Below are 21,916 nucleotides of genomic sequence, written 5' to 3'. Positions count from 1 at the left end.
CTGTTTTTGGCATGGAGTGCTTTGATTTACCAGGGTGACATGCTAATGTCAAAGGCTGGACAGTGAACGCCTGCCAGCATCCAGGGATTCAATGCTGCTCACGTACAGGACTGGGGCTTTAAGAATCTTGCTTGATCAACAATATGGTTAAAAAGTAGCTCTCGAAGGAAGCTTTCTAAACAAGTGGGGTTTTTCTTTTTTGAAGACCACATAATAAACCACACACAATGAAATCATTTCATAAATATCATTTGCTTTTATAGCTACTGACCCTCTTCTAAAAGACCAAGTAATAATCTTGACAGGCATGCACATGCAAAAGGAACATGACTTTCAAAGGCAGCCCTCTTCTCATCCTTCTCTCTTTTCTCTCTTACATACACAAAAACACACACGGGAGGAAAGTACAAATAATTCCTTTTCTTACAGAAAAATCAATGTGAATTTGTCTCCCCCTGCTGGAATCAGACCTTGTTCAATTTATAATTTTAACTATTAACAACAGCAGCCGAGTGCGGTGGCTCACACCTATAATCTCAACACTTTGGGAGGCCAAGGTGGATCATCTGAGTTCAGAACCAACCTGGCCAACATGTTGAAACCCCATCTCTACTAAAAATAAAAAAAATTAACCAGGCATGGTGGCGCATGCCTGTAGTTCCAGCTACTTGGGAGGCTGAGGCAGGGGAATCACTTGAATTCGGGAGGATGAGGTTGCAGTGAGCTGAGATTGCACCACTGCACTTCAGCCTGCGGGACAGAGTGAGACTTCATCTCAAAATAGAAAACCAAAACAACAACAACAAAACAGCCTACGTCTGTAGTTGTGTTAAACTGGAAATATCCTGATGCAATTCTGTGACGTTCCTTTACTTTCATTAAAAAATTTCCTATCGTTTTGTTGAAGAGAATTCTCTTTATATAGTAAAATAAAACTAACTTGGATGAATGAGGGTGAAGGAAACACTTTGAGTGAAAGCTATGAATTTTCAGCCTGGTCTCTTCTGTGCTTGTTAGGGAGGGAGATGGGTCAACTGGCCTCTCTTTGCATGGACTGATTGGGCTGGCTCAGATGCAAATGAACATTCTGGGTGGTACGGCAGAGTGGTTAAGAGAATGACTTGTGAATTATACTGACCTCGCTCTGCTGCTGTGTGACCATGGTAAGTTACACAACCCCTCTGAGTCTGTTTTCTCATCTGCACGACAGAGAGAATGTCAGTATCTCCCTTGTGCACAGAGTACCAAGTGCAGCTCCTGGAATGCGGCCAGCACTCACTCAGCGGTGCTTGCTTTTATTACTAGTAAGGCAGTTTATCTCTATTCCTGAGTAGACAGAACAGACAGCTCATAGAAAACAAAAGGCTGGTTCTTTAATGAATAGTAGGGTTGTTTGTCTTCTCACAGATGCATTCTCCTAGACTCAACATCTCACAGGTATTTTTTTTTTTTTTTTGAGATGGAGTCTCACTCTGGCCCAGACTGGAGCACAGTGGCACAATCTCAGCTCACTGCAAGCTCCACCTGCTGGATTCACATCATTCTCCTGCCTTAGCCTTCCATGTAGCTGGGACTACAGGCGCCCACCACCACACCCAGCTAATTTTTTTTGTATTTTTAGTAGAGACGGGTTTTCACCATGTTAGCCAAGATGGTCTCGATCTCCTGACCTTGTGATTCGCCCGCCTCGGCCTCCCAGAGTGCTGGGATTACAGGTGTGAGCCTCCACGGCCAGCCCTCGCAGGTATTTTCTAATCAGTTTCCTCCTTTTTGCTCACCCTCAAGCATAGGTATTCTACAGCATGAAAAAGAGCACTGTTTTTAGAAATGGCTTGGCCTCTCTGGGAGGCCAAGGCAGGCAGATCACTTGAGGCCAGGAGTTCGAGACTTGCCTGGCCACATGGTGAAACCACATCTCTACTAAAAATGCAAAAATTAGCCGGGTGTGGTGGCAGGAGCCTGTAATGCCAGCTACTGGGGAGGCTCGAGCAGGAGAATTGCTTGAACCCAGGAGGATGTTGCAAGGAACCGAGATCACACCATTGCACTCCAGCCTGAGCAAGTGGGTGAAACTCTGTCTGGGGGAAAAAAAAAAAAGAAATGGCTTGGCCTTCCAGCAGTTTCTGTGTAGCAGGCTCTCAATGTCTCACTCTCAGCAGGGATCCCTCTCCCTGAGCAGGGCCATTATCTACTGATAGATCAGTTTCCACATCTGTTTCTGGTTAACCAAATGCTAGGTGAGAGAGGTTACAGGCACAGTGCAACACCACAGGGATTATCCCTATTTCCAATATTCCTTCACCCATCAGATGAATCAGGATCAACATGGCTAAAAACACTGAAGAAACTGCCGGGTGTCGTGGCTCACGCCTGTAATCCCACCACTCTGGGAGGCCGAGGAGGGTGGATCACAAGGTCAGGAGATCGAGACCATCCTGGCTAACACAGTGAAACCTCGTCTCTACTAAAAGTACAAAAATTAGCCGGGCGTGGTGGCGGGCACCTGTATAGTCCCAGCTACTTGGGAGGCCAAGGCGGGAGAATTGCTTGAACCTGGGAGGCGGAACTTGCAGTAAGCTGAGATGGCGCCACTGTACTCCAGCCTGGGCGAGAGGGCAAGACTCCGTCTCAAGAAAAAAAAAACAAAAACAAAACACTGGACAGAGTTAGACTGAGGAAGGCCGTTCATACTCCAGAGGTGGGACTTGAAGCTCGAGAGGAAAGCCCAAGAGAGACCACCTCGCAGAGGAGCCCCCAGAACTCATCTCCCTGGCCAGAGGAGAACCCACTGCAAGGAATGCCTGTCCTTCAAGAGTAAGTGCAACCTGGCAACAGCAAGCTCTGAGCTGCATGGCCTCTCTCCCTATGCGTGGCCCTCCTTGTGCAGCCAGAGAGCCACTGCGTACAACTGCCAAGTGTATGACTGCCCTTCTCGGCTTCTTTCTGGAGCTCCCCAAGTAACACCCATTTCCTGGGAGAAATAAAACCGAAACACACTGTGCTGGGTGGAGGAAACGTGCACTCTCTCCACACCACTGGGGAGTGTAAATTGATGGCACAAACTCCTTGGAAGGTACTCTGGCAGTATGGTCAAGGCCATACATGCACATGGTCCCTGATCCGGTAGTTTCAGGAAGCTGACCCACCAGGACGGTTTAACATACATGCAAATGAGGGGAATCCCTGTGCTGCTGTTTAGAGGAGCAAAATATTGGAAATAAGACAAAGGCCCACTGAAAGTTGCTACATGTTAAAATATATCCATACAAAAACAAGACAACCTTATGTGTATCGATAAGGAACAACTGCCAAAACACATGATGTGGACAACAGAAGACAGATCTGTCTGTCACATATGCGGACTCAGGAAAGACACAGAACTCGAGGGCGGGATAACTTATTCAAAAAAATACATCCTGTACATTATTTTCCACCGTTTAACTAGTAAATTTGTCAGTTAGCTCATGAGTCAAGCTAAATGCCACAGCTCAATCACCAGTGGTCTTTTCCAAATTCTATTACTTAGAGAACTGATTCACGAAAAAAAAAAAACAAAAAAAAACACTGATGTACAAACTTCGAATACACCTCATTTAAAAATTGCTGGCTCATAGCTGGGCACAGTGGCACAAGTCTGTGATCCCTGCTACTCAGGAGGCTGAGGTGGGAGGACTGCTTGAGCCATGAGTTGGAGGCCAGCGGGGCAACATAGTGAGACCCCATCCCCTACCTCAAAAAAATTAGGGCTTCTTGCACTTGACTGTTGGTTTTCTTAAGCACATCCTCCCTTTAACACAGATAGCAAGACTATGTCCTGCCCAATACTGTCAAAATTCAAGGGTGCAGTTCCCAAAGAGCCTTTGTTGTAATTCCAGTTTCCCATCTGCAGGGGTCAGCCTAGTGTCCTCCTTTTTTCCTGTTCTCTTCCCTCTTCCTTCTGCCTGAAAGATACATGACCCAAGGCTGTTTTACTTGTTCACTATGGAGTCATGGTTAAAAGGAGGCCCTTGCTCCCCCTGCTGGCAAAGGAGGACTCTGGCTCTGTCCTTGGAGAAGCCAGCGATAGGAAACAGGCTGGATGGGAGGAGAGTGGGGGAAAAGGTGATTTTTTTTTAAAGGCATAACTGTGGCTTTTTTATGGTGTTCGAGAAATAAGAACCTGGGTTCAATTTAAAAAAAAGAAGAGCTGAGCTCTCGAGTTGAGTGCCCCGGTTCAAATCCTGATGCTGCCACTCCTGGCTGTGTGATGCCAGGTCAGTCACTTAACCTCTCTCTCTTCCATTTTCTCAGCATTAAAATGTTGATACAGGGTGAATGTCCCTTAACTGAAAGGCCTGGGACTACAAGTGTTTCAGAGCTCGGATCTTTGCAGATTTGGGGATCGCCGCACTATATTACCAGATGAGCACCCCAAATTTGAAAACTCAAAATCTGAAATGTTCCAATATGCATTTCCTCTGAGCTGCATGCTGGTGCTCAAAAAGTTTTGGATTTGGGAGCAGTTAGGATTTGGGATTTTAGGGTTCAGGATGCTCAACCTGGAAGGATCTTAAGGTTGTGAGGATTCAATGAGATGCAATGTGTAGTAAGCACAGAGGCCTCTGCCAGGCACACAGTAAGGGCACGATGAAAGCTGAACGTTAGCTAGTGCCATGATTTAGAATCCACTCCAGGATTTCAGCTTTTTTTTTTTTTTGGAAATGGGGTCTCACTCTGCTGCCCAGACAGGAATGCAGTGGCGCTATGACAGCTCACTACAGCCTCAACCTCCCGGGCTCAGGTAATCCTCCCATGTCCTAGCCTGTAGCTCGGACTACAGACGTACCACCAGGCTTGGCTAAATTTTTTGGTATTTTTTGTACAGGCAGAGTTTTGCCATGTTGCCCAGGCTGGTCTTGAACTCCTGGGCTCAAGCAATCCACCAGCCTTCGCCTTCCAAAGTGCTGGGATTACAGGTGTAAGCCACCGTGCCCGGCAATTTCAGCTTCTATAGCAAAGGTAAATGCCCAATATTTACACTAATCTTATTTGGCAAATAGGCAATATACTGCAGGGCCATCTGCACATGGCTGGGAGGAAGGAGGGCTGATTTATTTAGCAGTTGCTTAGTACCGTATTTTCAGTTAACACACCTCCAGAAAGGGACATACTGCCTTTTCCCTAATTAGATACCACTCCAGGTGACTGCCCACAGAAATCCACGCAATGACATCCTGTAATTCTTTACCAACTGTGAGATCATAAGTTAATTAGGCTCTTGGGAAAAATTATTAGAAGTATAATTAAAAGCAGAGTAACACATTATTAGTAAAGCACACTCTGAAAGGCACCCACTTTAGATTCAGTGATATATAAGAAACCCACCCCCCAAACCACACTGGTCTCCAACAGGTGCCCTCCTCTGGAGTGTCCTCCTTCAGGTGTTCAGAAAACAATGCCACAGCACCATCTACTGAAGTAGCATTTCCTCAAATGTCATGTTGTGCAACCTGAGCTTGGAAGTTTTCAGACAAGCCTTTACTGGTTGAAATCTAGTGTATTTTGCACTTTGAACCTTCCTTTGTTTTACAAATCTTGGTAAAAGTGTGCTGAAATCTAGGCCTTTCTCAGTTTGCTGACCCGGTCAAGGCCCCATTTTTTGGGTCTGCTCTTCAACCCTGTGCAACCCAAGGAGCTGGGGCACCTGCACAGCCCCCCAGTCCCTCCTTTGTTCACCCCCTGGTGGTGTCCCGAGAACTGCTGCGCTGCAATTCTTGCTTCTACTACCTGGACCACGCCATGCCTCAGGTGAAGAACTCTGTCCCATTCATTTTCTAATCCCAGTGTTGAGCCCAGGAACCGTCAAATGGAAATGAGGAACTTGATAAATATTTATTCAATTAAGAAAAAGTCCAGGGCCGGGCGTAGTGGCTTACGCCTATAATCCCAGCACTCTGGGAGGCCACGGTAGGCAGATCACTTGAGGTCAGGAGTTCAAGACTGGCCTGGCCAACAGAGTGAAACCCTGTCTCTACTAAAAATACAAAAATTAGCTGGGTGTGGTGGCAGGTGCCTGTAATCCCAGATACTCATGAGGCTGAGGAAGGAGAATTGCTTAAACCTGGGGGGCAGAGGTTGCTGTGAGCTGAGATCATGCCACTGCACTCCAACCCAGGCAACAGAGTAAGACTCTGTCTCAAAAAGAAAGAGAAAAGAAAAGAGTCCTATCTGAGAAATATCCAGGGTCCTTAAAGTAACCCAAACCATGCCGCCACCCCAGTGCCAGTCCTGCCCAAAGACAGGCACATGTTGAATAAGAGATCAGGGAGCCACCTTTGGTTTCCAGGACTAAAGAATGTGATCTCTTCTCTAAAGGAGCCACTTTATACCAGCCAGAAATCATACTTCCCATTTCACTATGTCTTTGGGTGAAGGCATCAGGTCAGTCAGAGAGTCCCTAAAAGGCAGGCATGTGGCTGCAACCAGTCTCAATTGTGCACCTGACTTCTGAGACGTGTACAAATTAAGCTCTATTTTTCCCAGAGGATGTTTCGGTTCTTTTCTAATAGCTCTAAAAAGGGGCTCCCTCTGTTGATTTCTGTGCACAGGTCAAGGTAATCAAAGTTCATTTAAAACAAGTGGAAATAATGTAAGTCAACACTAGGGGACACCCTCGCCACAGGGAAAAGCCTGGAACACATTTTGAAGAACGCAGAGGGCTGAAAATGAAAACTTCCTTCCCTTGGCGTCCTAAGGGTTTCAAAGAACTTCAAAAGAAGAAAAAAACCTGCCTGGAAACTACAAACACTATTCATTAGCGGAGAGGTAAAGTCCCAGTTAACAAGAAAGACCAGACTATCTGAGTTGGTAAAAATTGAGTTTCCTGGACGCCTTTCTAGCGGGGGCACTTCCACCTCTGCCTGCAGGAGTCTCGGCAGCTGCAGAATTGGAACCCACTGGGGATGCCCAGGGCACCTGCCTTCCAAATCAGCCAACAAAAATCCACAGAAGAGTCAAATGCATTTTGGTTAAATCTTTCAAAACTCAGAGATGTTTTTTTCCTCCTTAACTCTCAGTAGGAAGTGATCTCCATGCCGCACGAACAGCATGGAAATCCACGGCTTTAAAAGAATCTTGCCATAGAATGAGAAAACTTCTCCAAATGACCAATCTTTTTACACCAAAACCCCTCCGCGCTTGTCAGCTCTCACTATGTGTGGAAACACACTCGGACTATGAGAATGATTCCACTCCTACAAAGACACAAGGATGATGTAAGACGGAAAAGTCATTTCTGTGGCACCAATGAAGCCCTCGCACAGCAGGCGGGAAGTAGGCTTCTGGGCAGATGCATCGCCTAATGCCAGTAGACGCCTTGCCCCCGCCAAGTACCCTGGGCGGCCCCGGCGGTCCCAGCCTACCTTCAAGGTCTTCACGGCCACTGTCAAGCTGTATTTCTTCCACACACCCTCGTACACCTCCCCGTACTGGCCCCCGCCCAGCTTGTGCTTCATGGTGATGTCCGTGCGTTCCATCTCCCACTTGTCGTAGTTGGGGGACACACCGTAGACGGTGGGCTTGTTGCGCTTGGGGGCTGGATAATGGAGCGTGGTGATGAGCCCGTCGGCCACTGTCGAATGATGATGAACCAACTCGGCCAGGGTGTTGAAGCGGCTCTCGGAGGAGACATAGAGCTGAAGGAAACAGGGAACAGCCTTCAGCCCACAGAGACAAGCAAGCTCAAAGAGCTCACATGAGCCAGTTTGGCTAAGCCTTAATTTACTGCACAGCAAAACCTCACATAAGCAGCTCTCCACACAGGACAGAGTGTTTAGAAGACCACTGCTGCTGTCTTTCTCTATGAGTGCTCTAAGTTACTTGCTCAAGCAGAAAGACACAATAAAGGGCCTCAGGGCCTCTGTACCTGCTGCTGCTCCCTCTGCCTGAAATCTCCCAACCCCTCATCTTCCATGCCCAGTTCTTGCTTCCCGTTCCAAAGCCAGTTTTAATGTCCGTGAAGTCTTCCCCAACCATCCAATCTAAAGTCATCATGCGGCACAGGTCATCCTACCACCTGTCTTACTTCTCAGCAATGGACCCACCACTAGCTCATAATTTCCTGTTTATCTGCTTAATTACTGTCTGTCTCCACCTAATAGCATGGAAGCTTCATGAAAGCAGAGCCTTAAGCTGTTTTCATTCCAATGTTGAGTACAGGAAATCAACATGTAGTAAGTACTCAATAAACAACTGTTGATTAAATTAACACACAGTAGAACTTGGTGGGTAGTTGCTGGTAGGAAAAGCAAAGAATGTATTTAATTTATAATTTAAAAGGGATAAACCTAGAATGAAATAGTGATCAGAAGATGAAAACCACTAAACACATCCAACACGAGGAAGCAAAAGGAAGGATTTACAACACATGTGCATTCAGTCCCGTGTGAGAGCCACAGCGGGTGAGGACCTAGGGTCAAACCCTCCATGTAGAGTTTGCATCTGGACACAACAGAGATGGAGAGGAAGGAGAAGGAGCAGGCTGGCAGAAAGCAACAATGCAGGGGGTGCCAGCTACCTGTTTCCTTCTCTTTTCATTGGTGTGGCAAGGGAATACTTCCTTACCAAAAACAATTCCACATGAAAATCCACATAAAACATCTGGACTCCAGGCACATAACTGAATCTACTGGCTTGCTCAGGGCAGCCACCCTTCACTGAAGGTGGAAAGAAGGACTTAAAATCACGACTAGGCGTTCAGAAGGCTTGCCCAAACTGCAAAGACGTGGGAAGAAGGAACAGATTTGGGACAGTGGTAATGCTTGGGACGTGAGGGAGAAAAGGGAACAGGATCAGGCTTCACTGTAACTGTAATATCTTTTTTTTTTTTTTTTGGAAACGGAGTCTCGCCGTGTAGCCCAGGCTAGAGTGCAATGGCACGATCTCGGCCCACTGTGACCTCTGCCTCCCGGGTTCAAGCGATTCTCCTGCCTCAGTCTCCTGAGTAGCTGGGACGACAGATGCCCACCACCACGCCCGGCTAATTTTTCGTAATTTTAGTAGAGACAAGGTTTCGCCGTGTTAGCCGGGATGGTCTCAATCTCCTGACCTCGTGATCTGCCTGCCTTGGCCTCCCAAAGTGCTGGGATTACAGGTGTGAGCCAGTGCGCCCGACTATAACTGTGATATCTTATTACTTAAAAAAAAAGAAAAGGGAAGAAAAAGCCTGAAATATATGCAGCAAGGCCAAGGCCTTTGGCTGTGGGTTATGTCAGGCACCATTACTGTATGTCTGTAATAGCAAATAAGAAAAATGTTTTTAAAAGAAGGTAGCAAAGAAATATGCAAATTAGTCCCACTAACAACCCTCAAGAAGGTAAAAAGGATTTGTCAATAGGAAGGTTTCTCTTTCTTTTGTTTTGCTTGGGGAGATAACACCAAGTGAATTCCAAAAACTTAGGCAAGCCAAAGGCACACACTTTGGGGTTACAATCTTTTGGTAATAATCTTACTAAAATAAAATTCTGAGAAATGCAAAACTTGTCCAGAAAGACAAGGAACTTGCTCCTGGAGTAAGGATTGTGGACTGGGGACACTGGCTTATCCCTCTGCAAGACAGGGCCTCTGAATGGCAAGACTTTATAGGACATGGCGGCCCCACTTTTATTCTTGAGAGCACAGAAGAGAAGAAGCCTCTGAGTGAACTGCTCTAGGGACAGACCATGAGTCACGCTCAGACCTGCGAACGTGCGCACAGGAATGCATCGGGGAGCGGAAGTCGGCACTGCTGAGGGCTGCTGTTAGCTTCATACTCACACAGTGACATCCACTCACTCTCTTCAGTACTAGTCACCAACACAAGTGCTGTACACAAAGAAAATGGAGTGGGACTTGGGGTCAGCTCCCAATCCCTGACCCTCTGGAAGAATCTGTCAGCTGTCCAATTACTTCACTGCAGGTGGCAAGTGCTCCAACCCCTGTTCTCAGGTTAGCTGCGCTGATGGTGTGCTCCCTACCAAGGAGTCTAGAGAAGTGAGAAAAGCCATTCCAAGATATTCCTGGAATCAGAGCACCACTCCCACCTTGGAAATCACAGGCACAGTACAGGGTCAAAGAGCCCTTGTGGCCTGCTGGGCTCCAGGGCAGGGCACCTGGGAGCAATTCTCATTATCCCTCTCTCCCGTCGGAGCAGGAAGCACAGGCCTCAAAGGAGTGCTCCCCAACTGGCAGATCTGGTTCCTTCACTCCAGCGTGGAATGCTAATGGCTCCCCTAAGTCCTAGTTTACGCAGAATTTCTTGGGCTCATTTGATTCCCCCATTGGCTACTGTGTTAGAGATTTCAGTTACAGGAGGTTTCACTGAATGGCCCAACTTTATCCTTTTCAATAATTAAATTTACAGACCTTGTGACTTAGTTCATTTTTCAACATAAAACTTACATACTGACACTTCCTAAATATTAAAACCATTCTCCCTCAAAGGCACTGCATATTCGGTTCACAGCCATCTTCCCTGTGTCCCACTAACTGTCAAGGCTGGTGCTTGCTCCTGATTAGTTCTAGGTTTTGAGCAGCATTTGCTGGGGAACTGTGTGATCATCAGGAATTCATGGCATGTTCAGGGAAGAAAGTAAAGTCAGTGTCATGAATGCCATGTCATTATGCTATGCATCTGGTTCCATTAACACTCAGGTGCTCAGCCAGGGCTGCTGCCTCTTCCTAATCATGCATGAACCTGAAGGATAGGACTTGTCAAAGAAACTCTTAGAAACAGCGTTTTGCTGGGAGCAGTGGCTCATACCTGTAATCCCAGCACTCTGGGAGGCCAAGGCGGGCAGATCACGAGGTCAGGTGTTCAAAACCAGCCTGGCCGACATGGTGAAACCCCATCTCTACTAAAAATACAAAAATTAGCCGGGCATGGTGGTGGGCACCTGTAGTCTCAGCTACTTGAGAGGCTGAGGCGGGAGAATCGCTTGAACCTGGGAGGCAGAAGTTGCAGTGAGTCAAGATCATGCCACTGTACTCCAGCCTGGGTGACAGAGTGAGGCTCTGTCTCAAAAAAAAAAAAAAAAAAACAGTGTTTCTTCTGACAGCCACACTGACAGGCTAACAGAGCTTAGACTGTGCAACCTTTGGCTGCCTTGGGCCCAGCAGTCCCACCTCAGACATACTGTTTACAGGTTGCTCAGCCAGGAAGCAAGTTCCCCTGAGAGCTGCTCAGACACCAGCAGGAAGGCAAGCCTTGCAGTACAAAAGAATGGTCCAAAGCTCCTTCACTGGAATAGGTGAGCCATGTGCTCAGCTTTTCACCAGGAGGTCTATGCCTGCTGAGCCACTGTCAGGGAGGGTAAACTTTAAACATCCAAGAGGCTGTGTAAATGGTCCCTTCCTGCCACTCGGCTGAAGCTTAGGGCCCTGGATCTGTCACTTCAGCAGACCATGAAAATAAATGTCAACTGGGCAAATTTCTTTCAAGAAAAGGAAAGACTCTATTAAGGACTAGAAGGAATTGAGGAACGTGACAGGGGTATCTCACAGAAGTCAATGAGGTGTGGACACAAACATTCAGAACTAAGAACTTTAGGCAGGAGGTGGTGAAGAAAAATCAATCTTCAATTCTGCTATGTCGACGGAGGGTTACAACTTTGGGAAAGTATCAGAAAAATGACAATCAAATCCCAGGGTAACCAAAGAGTTTTGAGATTGTCAAGGCTCCTAGGAAATGGCAATGGCTCAGTTTAGTATTGGCCCCTTCAAGAGTCCAGCTCATAACTCCCAGTCCCCAACTCTGAGCCCCGAGCTGGTAGTCCTGGGCTGACTGATGAGCCACAAGGGCTGCTGAAAAGCTCAGAACATGAGGAGAGAGGCAAATAAGAACCAACAAGGAAGATGCAGAAAGAAATCCTTGGGGGCCTTATAGAAGAATCTTCTAAATTCAATTGTTTTCTAAAGATGAACTAATTTAAAAATAAGAACCAAACTTATTCAACCCCAGCCTATTCCTCCTATCAGTCTTAACTTTTCGCCTTAGAAATCCAAAAAGGACTGCATCAAAGTTCTGCTATGTGAGCAGCATTTTTCAGCGGCGAGCCACGCGGTCACACACATAGCTGTGGGAGCTCCCTCTAATGATGTTCACTCATTCCAGCGATACGATCCCACCCAGCACACCCTCCTCGAGTGCGGCCCTCACAGGAAGGAACCTCCGCAGAAGGTCTGCTGGATGACGCTGTGGGCTCAGAAGTCCCCAGGTGCCCAACAGCTGATAGGAGAGTCTTTGCCGGGGGGGGGGGGAGGAGGCAAGACGCCAAGGAAAGTGTGATGTGTTGCCCAGTGGCGGACACTGCCTAGTCAGATGAGCTCCCTGTGCTCTACCTGGAATGAAACAAACCCACCTGGCACATACTAGCTTTTAGACAGAGGCCTCTCTTAGGCAGATTCTCCTTCTTTGGATGAATCTCAAATTCTGCAAATCACGTATCCCATATGCAGGTCTTTCCTTGCCCCTTTGAACAGTATTTTAGACCATCCCCTAGCTAATGAGCTGTCACACTAGATCATGCCTGCCTGCATCTGTTCCAAGGTTGCTGATTAAACAGCTCTAGGGAAAAGAAACCATTATCCCCTTCAGTGCAAACCTCAAGTGATTATCTTGGTGCAGCATGACTTGCCTTGGATAGATAGCACAGATGCAAGGCAAGCTATCTGCTCCAGAAAATCACCTCCTATGGGTGGTGCACCCTGGTGTTCTGATTCACTAGAAAGGTACCCTTGTGGTCTGAAGGCTCTTTCAAAGGGCCCAATGCCCTGAAGTACATCCCTCAGAATGGAAGGACACAGCTCCACCTCCGGGATAAGAACAATAACCCAAAAAGCAAGCTGACAGGCCCATGTCTAGTCACACACGGACAACAGGCTCTGTTGTCCGACATACACACTGCGGTGTTGGTACTAAAGAATTCTGCAGGCCGGGCGCGGTGGCTCAAGCCTGTAATCCCAGAACTTTGGGAGGCCGAGACGGGCGGATCACGAGGTCAGGAGATCGAGACCATCCTGGCGAACACGGTGAAACCCCGTCTCTACTAAAAAATACAAAAAAACTAGCCGGGCGAGGTGGTGGGCGCCTGTAGTCCCAGCTACTCGGGAGGCTGAGGCAGGAGAATGGCGTAAACCCGGGAGGCGGAGCTTGCAGTGAGCTGAGATCCAGCCACTGCACTCCAGCCTGGGCGACAGAGCCAGACTCCATCTCAAAAAAAAAAAAAAAAAAAAGAATTCTGCAGTGGTGGAAAGCATCAGATATGGGCAATAGGACTTCAGTCAGAAGACTTTGGGATGTGAAGAAAAATAAGAACATTTAATAAGGAAGTATATGTACATTCATGTGGTACAAGTGAATGTGTAAAGACAGCTAAAAAAAAAAAAAGTTAAAAAGCTAAATGGGGACTAACCTATCAGATACCACAACACAGTATAAAGCTACAGCAATTACAAGTTTGGTACTGGCATACAGACAGACCAACGGAAGAGAACAGAGAGGTCAACAGGCCTAGATACACATACACATACACACTTGGTATATTTCTAACATGTAGGAAAAAGATGAATTTATTAAATGGCATAAAGATGACTCGAAATATGCCACATGCATATTCAACATAATGAGATGCCAGTCTTTGCCAGTCAGAGTGATAAAGATGTTTTTACATATCTAATAATAAACTGTTGGTGTGGGTTAAGGGGAAACAAGCCCTTTTGTGGATTATTCGTGGGAGAACAAATTTGTACAATTTCTATAGAGGGTGACTTGGCAATGCACATAACCTTCAATCAGTTCTAGCGACTTATCTACATACACTTACACCACACACGAAGAAGCACGCGCAGCACATTTTCAAACCAGGCCGTGGGCCGCTAGTCAGTCTATGAAATAAATTTAGTGGATTACAACCAGAATTTTTTAAAAAATGAAACAGAACAGAATGAAATACAAAATCAGAGTGCGTTACACACAGTAAAGGTAGGTAAGACTTTATGAAACTTTTGTTATATTGTGAGGGCTGGGTGGTGACATAAAATGAGTTTTTCTTACAGCAGACCCAGATTTTTAAAAAGGTTTGAAGGCCACCTCATATCAGCATTATTTATAATAACTAAAGATTGGAAGCAACCTAAAAGTCAACCAGCAGGGGACTACTGAAATAAGTGACAGTCCACCCATGGTACCTAGTCACTGGTAAGATGAGGCAGCTCTAAACCTGTTGCCATAAAACAATCTCGAAGGTGTATTATCACACGGGAGAAGCACGATGCAGAACAGCCTGGAGCATGCATCATTTGTGTGCCTTTTTGAATATAAACATCCATATAAACATCTATATACCATCCATCTATATCCAGGTAACTCTGGAAGGAACTAGTAACAGTGCTTGCCTCTGCGCAGGAAAAGTGATTTAGGAGATGACTACTTTTTACTGTAATTCATCTTGTTCTTTTGAATTTTTGTAACCACATGCATGCATTACATACTATTAAAAAAAATATAGACTGGGCGCAGTGGCTCATGCCTTTAATCCCAGCATTTTGGGAGGCCAAGGAGGGCAGACTGCTTGAGCTCAAGAGTTTGAGACTAACCTGGGCAACATGGCGAGACCCTGTCTCTACTGAACATACAAAAACAGCTGGGCACGGTGGCTCATGCCTGTAATCTCAGTACTCTGGGATGCTGAGGCAGGTGGATCACCTGAGGTCAGGAGTTCGAGACCAGCCTGACCAACATGGTGAAACCCTGTCTCTACTAAAAATACAAAATTATCTAGGCGTGGTGGCGTATGCCTGTAATCCCAGCTACTTGGGAGGCTGAGGCAGGAGAAGTGTCTGAACCCGGGAGGCAGAGGTTGCAGTGAGCCGAGATCGCACCATTGCACTCCAGCCTGGGCAATGAGAGCGAAAATGCCATCTCAAAACAAACAAACAAACAAACAAAGAACAGCTGGGTGTGGTGGTGTGCACCTGTGGTCCCAACTACTGAGGAGGCTAAGGTGGGAGGATCACTTGAGCACGGGAAGCAGAGGTTGCAGTGAGCCAAGTTCGCACCATTGTACTCCAGCCTGGGTGACAGAGCAAGACTCTATCTCAAAAAAAAAAAAAAAAAAAAAAAAAAAACAACAACTAAAAACAAACATACACCATCCGGACCACACCAATCCACCTATCTACACTGTACCTCAACTACAGCCTGGTGCAATAGAGCAGACTGTGGGATCCAAGCCTATTCCATCAATGTCTCACTACATTGATATCGGCAAGATCTCTTTATGCCTCCCTTTCTTTAATGCAAAGATGCAGGTATTACAGCAATACCTCAGTCAATGTTAACTCCTCCCTTCTCTTTATGGACTCTGAAGGACTATTTATATGAAGACCACAAAATCATATACGCCACCTCCCTTACAACAATATGCTTTGGGTTTGGTAAGCTGTGGGTCTGATCCCGGTTTTCACTGAAAACTGCAAGTGTATATGCACGTATGTCCACACACCTCTCCATCAATGTGTTCATCTGCAGGAAGAAGCCCACATGCCAGGCTTCTGTGGGGGAGGGAATATTAAAGCGGTCTTTCGCTCTGGGAAAGCTAATCTATTATTTGAAATTTTCTAATTGAGGATGATTACTATCATTATAAAATATATATATATTTTTAAGGAAGAATCTTATTGTAAAAGGTATGTCTAAAACCCAACAGATATTCCTCCTATTTTAAGTAACTTGCTAACAACAAAACTCTAGCAAGACAATAAGAGAATCATACTGGGCCCAGGAACTTGTAGTATCACAGAACCAATAAAGGGTCTTCATAAGGCTAACAGAATGACTCCTACTGTTTACTTGAAAGATTCTTTAAACACCTTCCTGGTTGAGCTTTCCTGCAATAATTTATCAATCCGACACTAGGACCTCTGGGTTCCCCTGCCCCGGGCCCTTCAGCCCCCCTGCCAAGGGTCCCCTACCTTGCCATCAGAAGCAGTGTTGATCCTGTAATGGTACACCCTCCCTTCGTATCTCAGCGAGATGGACCTCTGGCCAGGACTGCTCTCACTCTCCCGCACCAAGAAGCTGCCATTGATCCCGCTGCTCAGCAGATACTCAGCGGCATTGCGGGACACAGGCCCATGATACCAGGAGTGTTTCTCCAGACTGTTGACTGGCGTGATGTAGTTGCTTGGGACCCAGCCTTGGCCATTTTTGGTTTGGGCTTCACACCATTCCCCATTGTGATTATAGCCTAAGACCCGGAGCTTTTCACCTTAGAAGAAAGGAACCAAATCAGACATATCAGCTCTGGAAACCAGCTTCATTCTTGTTCACTGATTCTTGTGTAACTACTAAAGATTTCCAAATTCCTAAATACCAATTTCATTTTAACAAGTCCACTTAAAGATATGCATTTATAAGTGTATGAGAATACACATTTATATCTGAAGCTTCCCGTTTGTATGGAACAGAGAGGCAAGTATATAGCCTCAGTTTTTATAATCAATTATGTTTATTCAAGTGCTCTGTTCCTAATATAAGACAACATTTTAGGGAAATAATGCTTTTTCTTAGGGGAAAAATTGCATTCAGTATTTTGTTCAGCTGTCCTTTTCAGTATAAAACATAGGGCAAGTTCTGTTTTTGCTCAGGGCTATTGTACAAGAACTCTTCTAAGGAGAGGCGACTCCCTTAGAAACATGCAGTTGTTGTTTTGGATATCCTTGCATTCCAGATTTCAAAGCTGCTCCTTCAATGAGCAAAGGGTGGCAGGTCAAGCCGCAATTCCCAGATCTCTGTTTCCTGCAACCACCACTAGCTGCCCACAACCCTTTTACCTTTAGTTATGCTTAGAGTGTTATCTCCACTGGCCACAAAATCATACAGTGCAACGAAAAGGTTGGGGTCATTTTCACTGGGTCCAGCGAGAAGGTTTTCCTTGGAGTTCCAACGAGCGGCTTCACTCAGACCCTGAGGCTCAAAGTCAGATGCTACTGGCCGCTGAAGGGCTTCTGGAAGAGAAAGGGGGGAACAGAAAAAAGAAAAAGCAAGAGAAAATCGGGAGAAAAAATTAGTTTTATTCTCAGAGGCAAAAATATTTATGTTTCCAACATTATACATCCCTAATTTATTTCATTTATTAACATCTATGCATACTATTATTATTAAGGTGGTTTAAAAAAAAATCTTCCTTTACTAAATCTTGTGGAAAACATTAAGTATTTTCATTCCAAGGTAGTAATTATTGTTCCCCAATAGTTTGAGCTTTTAAAATTCATTGATTCAATATAAGTGTAGTCAAATTAAAACAGTCTATCCACATATGCGTTTCCCTTTGCTTAAAATATGCAGTGAAAGTTTCTTGTTTTAGCTGGGCACGGTGGCTCACGCCCGTAATCCCAGCACTTTGGGAGGCCAAGGTGGGCAGATCACCTGAGGTCAGAAGTTTGAGACCAACTTGACCAACATGGTGAAACCCCGTCTTTATTAGCCATACAAAAATTAGCTGGGCATGGTGGTGCGTGCCTATGCTCCCAGCTACCCGTGAGGCTGAGGCAGGAGAACCGCTTGAACCCAGGAGGCGGAGGTTGCAGTGAGCAGAGACTGCGCCACTGCACTCCAGCCTGGGTAATGAGAAAGTCCATCTTAAAATAAAAAGAAGGAAAAAAAAAAAAAAAAAAAGAGGCCGGGCGTGGGGGCTCACGCCTGTCATCCCAGCACTTTGGGAGGCCGAGGTGGGCGGATCATGAGGTCAGGAGATCCAACATGATGAAACCCCGTCTTTACTAAAAATACAAAAATTAGCCGGGCATGGTGGCAGGTGCCTGTAGTCCCAGCTACTTGGGAGGCTGAGGCAGGAGAACTGCTTGAACCCGGGAGGTGGAGGTTGCAGTGAGCTGAGATTGCGCCACTGCACTCCAGCCTGGGCAACAGAGTGAGACTCCATCTCAAAAAAGAAAAAAAGAAAAAATAAATAAATAAGAAAAATCAAATTGTGCAGAAGGGCTTAATATGAAAGATAAATACTTTCTATCCCAGTCCTCTGCTCCCAGAGGCAGAGCTGTTTTTTTGGTGATCACCCCCACCTCTCTTAAGTATCAGCTAGATCACTGGAGCCCTATTCTCAGCAACAGACACACACCTTCACTGCTTGTTCTTCCAGCTAGGACAGTGTCTCTGAAGGACTTACTTCACAAGACAAGGCTATTAACATCCTACCCGTCCTTCCAGCTTTCTTGCCCCCACGGCCATCCTCAAATATGATCTTCTGTACATTTTTTTTTACCTTGTGTAAATTATTATTACAGAATAGAAAAAACTGTTACTAAACTCTTCCATGTTTTGTCTGAAACAGATTCTAGAAGTTGGAAATCAACAGCTCTTAAATTAGAAAATGTGTGAATATTATTCATTACAGGGTCAAATAGGTTATTATTTGTTTCTGAAGTTTCTTCTTGTCTTTTTTACTTTTAATAGGGCTGAAACTCTCCAGAATTTTTTTGTGCTAAAGACAATGTGTAGACAGGTTCTTGCAAACCAGCAAATCAAATCACCTAAAGTAGATCTTAACAGTTTAAGAACATTGTGGAGTGAAATCCAAATTACTCATTTAAGGAGCTACAATTTAAAGATCACTAACTGGGCCGGGTATGGTGGCTCACGCCTATAACCTTAGAACACTGGGAGGCCGAGGCGGGCAGACTGCCTGAGCTCAGGAGTTCGAAACCAACATGGGTAACATCGTGAAATCCCGTCGCTACTAAAATAGAAAAAACTAGCCGGGCATGGCGGCAGGTGCCTGTAGTCCCAGCTACTCAGGAGGCTGAGGCAGGAGAATCGCTTGAGCCCGGGAGGCAGAGGTTGCAGTGAGCTGAGATCTCGTCTCTGCACTCTAGCCTGCAGACAGAGTGAGACTTCGTCTCCAGCTGGGAGACACAGTAAGACTCCATCTCAAAAAATAAATAAATAAATAAATAAATAACAAAAATAAAAATCATTAACTGAAGTAAACCATCAGGAACTGTTTCTCTGAAAGAGTAAATCCCAAATAATGTCATTATGATGTTTAGTAATTTTTATGATCTTAAATAGAGAGGGCCGGCGTGGTGGTTCAGGCCTGTAATCCCAGCACTTTGGGAGGCTAAGGTGGGCAGATTACCTGAGGTCAAGAGCTCGAGACAAGCCTGGCCAACATGGTGAAACCCCATCTCTACTAAAAATACAAAAATTAGCCAGGCAAAAATACAAAAATTAGTGGTGGGTGCCTGTAATCCCAGCTACTCAGGAGACTGAGGCAGGAGAATTGCTTGAACCGGGGAGGTGAGGCTAGAGTGAGCTTAGATTGCGCCACTGCACTCCAGCCTGGGCAATGGAGTAAGACTCTGTCTCAAAAAAAAAAAAAGAAAGAAAGAAAAGAAAAAGAGGAACAGTATAATTTGAAAAGAACTTAAGGATCTACCAGATGCTGGAGCCAAACACAAATGGTAACAAAATTATGTTTTAGTTTTCCTTCTCTATGGATTTAGAGGATCCTCACACATTCTTTCCTGGGTAATAACACCATCTCAGGGGTGGGCCTGATTCTGAATTCTCTTTAAAAAAAAAAAGAACCCACCTGACAGACTAGCCTAAACTTCTGGAAATATGACCAGAGAACTTTCAGAAATGGATGTGCTCTAAAATATCTCTTTGGGATAAACCAACAGAACATAAATCATAAAGGTCTTCAAGTCTAGCTTCTGTACTACTAACTGAAGTCAACCCTCAGGAAATGTTTCTCTGAAAGGATAAGTCCCAAAATTACATTATTATAACAGTTGGTAATTTTTCTGAATGGTGGGGGCAAAGATAATTTCAAGCAAGAGAGTCTTGCAATACTGCCATCTCCTAGAGTGTGGAAGAAGCTTAGTCATACGTTAGGTTCCCTTTCTCGAGTATTTACATTGGCTCTAAAAGTACACCTAGCGCCATCACTATTAGGGATTATCAATTTTATTAAAATATGTGATCCCCGAGGTCAGGAGATCAAGACCATCCTGGCTAACACAGTGAAACCTTGTCTCTACTAAAAATACAAAAAAATCAGTCAAGCATGAAGGCAGGCGCCTGTAGTCCCAGCTACTTGGGAGGCTGAGGCAGGAGAACGGCGTGAACCCAGGAGGTGGAGCTTGCAGTGAGCCGAGATCGCTAGGGCTAAAGGCTGGTTTGGCAGTCTTGACTGTAGGGCTAAAGACTGTCCTTTGAAATGTAGGTATGTGGGGCTGGGCGTGGTGGCTCATGCCTGTTATCCCAGCACTCTGGGAGGCCAAGGCAGGCAGATCACCTGAGGTCAGGAGTTTGAGACCAGGCTGGCCAACATAGCGAAACCCTGTCTCTACCAAAAATACAAAAATTAGCTGGGCGTGGTGGTACACACCTATAGCCCCAACTACTCAGGATGTTGAGGCACGAGAATCACTTGAACACAGGAGGCAGAGGTTATAGTAAGCTGAGATCATGCCACTGCACTCCAGCCTGGGCAACAGAGTGAGGCTCTGTTTCAAAAAATAAACAAACAGAATGAAATGTGGACATGTGATTAGAGCTTGATGTTTTCTTCTGTAAGTCCTCCCTATAATGAATGTATCATCTCACTTCCAGCTTCAATTTCCTACAGATGGAGGGAGAACTTAGAGCCATTCACTATGCATTCCCACTGTCGAAGCTTTCTAGATTTCTGTAATCCATTCCAATCATTTACAGTTGTCTTACACCTAATTCTGTAGTAATTTTTAGAAGTTATCTTCCTGGCCGAGCGCGGTGGCTCACGCCTGTAATCCCAGCACTTTGGGAGGCCGAGGCAGGCGGATCACGAGGTCTGGAGATCGAGACCATCCTGGATAACACAGCGAAACCCCGTCTCTATTAAAAATACAAAAAATTAGCCAGGCATGGAGGCGGGCGCCTGTAGTCCCAGCTACTTGGGAGGCTGAGGCAGGAGAATGGTGTGAACCCGGGAGTCGGAGCTTGCAGTGAGCTGAGACTGCACCACTGCACTCCAGCCTGGGCGATAGAGTGAGACTCCGTCTCAACAGAAAAAAAAAAAAAGTTATCTTCCTTTACTGAGTCTTTCTAAAGCATACATCTTAATTTTCCTAGAAACATTTCCCTTTTCACACTTGCATTTCATTGGTTTCATATTAACCAAGTAATTACAACAACAGATATACCTGAAAGAAACAGGCTTGGAAACAAACATGACTGGCTCTTGTGGACATGTGCAGCAGCAGACAGTGGTAGTGTGGCTACCCCACGGCACATGGGAACTATGGAGGCATGTTTTATAAGGAAGTGAAGAGTGCTGGTCAATTTCGCAAGTCAGTCAAGTGGAAGCCAGTTAAGAGCTTCCACCATCATTATATTAGAAAAACTGTCAGGCAGAGCATTATTGACACACAAGGACTTTACATACCAACAAGAAAAAGCAAAATCCCTCCATTATGGAAAAAATGGGCAAAGTCATGAACCAGCAATTCACAAAAAATTTACATTATCATTAAAGGCCAGGCATGACGGCTCACACCTGTAATCCTAGCACTTTGGGAGGCCAAGACTGGCAATCACTTGAGTTTAGGAGTTTGAGACTACCCTGGCCAATATGGTGAAACCCCGTCTCTAATAAAAATACAAAAATTAGCCGGGCATGGAGGCGCATGCCTGCAATCCAAGCTGCTAAGGAGCTGAAGCAGGAGAATCACCTGAACCCGGGAGGCGGAGGTTGCAGTGAGACACAGTCATGGCACTGCACTCCGCCTGGGCAACAGAGTGAGACACCATCTCAAAAAAAAAAAAAAAAAAAAATTACCATTAAACATGGAAAGTATGTGAACTCTTGATAATAATCAAGGAAATGCAAATTCCTTGCCA

At 45.5% G+C, this 21,916-nt stretch overlaps 1 protein-coding gene across 2 annotated transcripts in view; it reads right to left on the bottom strand.

Annotated features, from left to right (window-relative positions):
* Positions 1-21,916, bottom strand: part of ABL1 (ABL proto-oncogene 1, non-receptor tyrosine kinase) — a 178,930-nt gene that overhangs the window by 17,013 nt on the left and 140,001 nt on the right. For both annotated transcript variants that reach the window (XM_008005916.3, XM_008005917.3), the window contains exons 2-4: positions 16,849-17,022; positions 15,988-16,283; positions 7,401-7,673 (exon numbers count right to left, since the gene is read on the bottom strand). In XM_008005916.3, coding sequence (XP_008004107.1) covers positions 7,401-7,673; positions 15,988-16,283; positions 16,849-17,022 — 743 coding nt within the window. The remainder of the gene's footprint in view (positions 1-7,400; positions 7,674-15,987; positions 16,284-16,848; positions 17,023-21,916) is intronic.

This window comes from Chlorocebus sabaeus, chromosome 12, assembly GCF_047675955.1.
Source record: "Chlorocebus sabaeus isolate Y175 chromosome 12, mChlSab1.0.hap1, whole genome shotgun sequence".
Classification (NCBI taxonomy): domain Eukaryota; kingdom Metazoa; phylum Chordata; class Mammalia; order Primates; family Cercopithecidae; genus Chlorocebus; species Chlorocebus sabaeus.
This window is presented reverse-complemented; position numbering and strand designations above follow the sequence as displayed.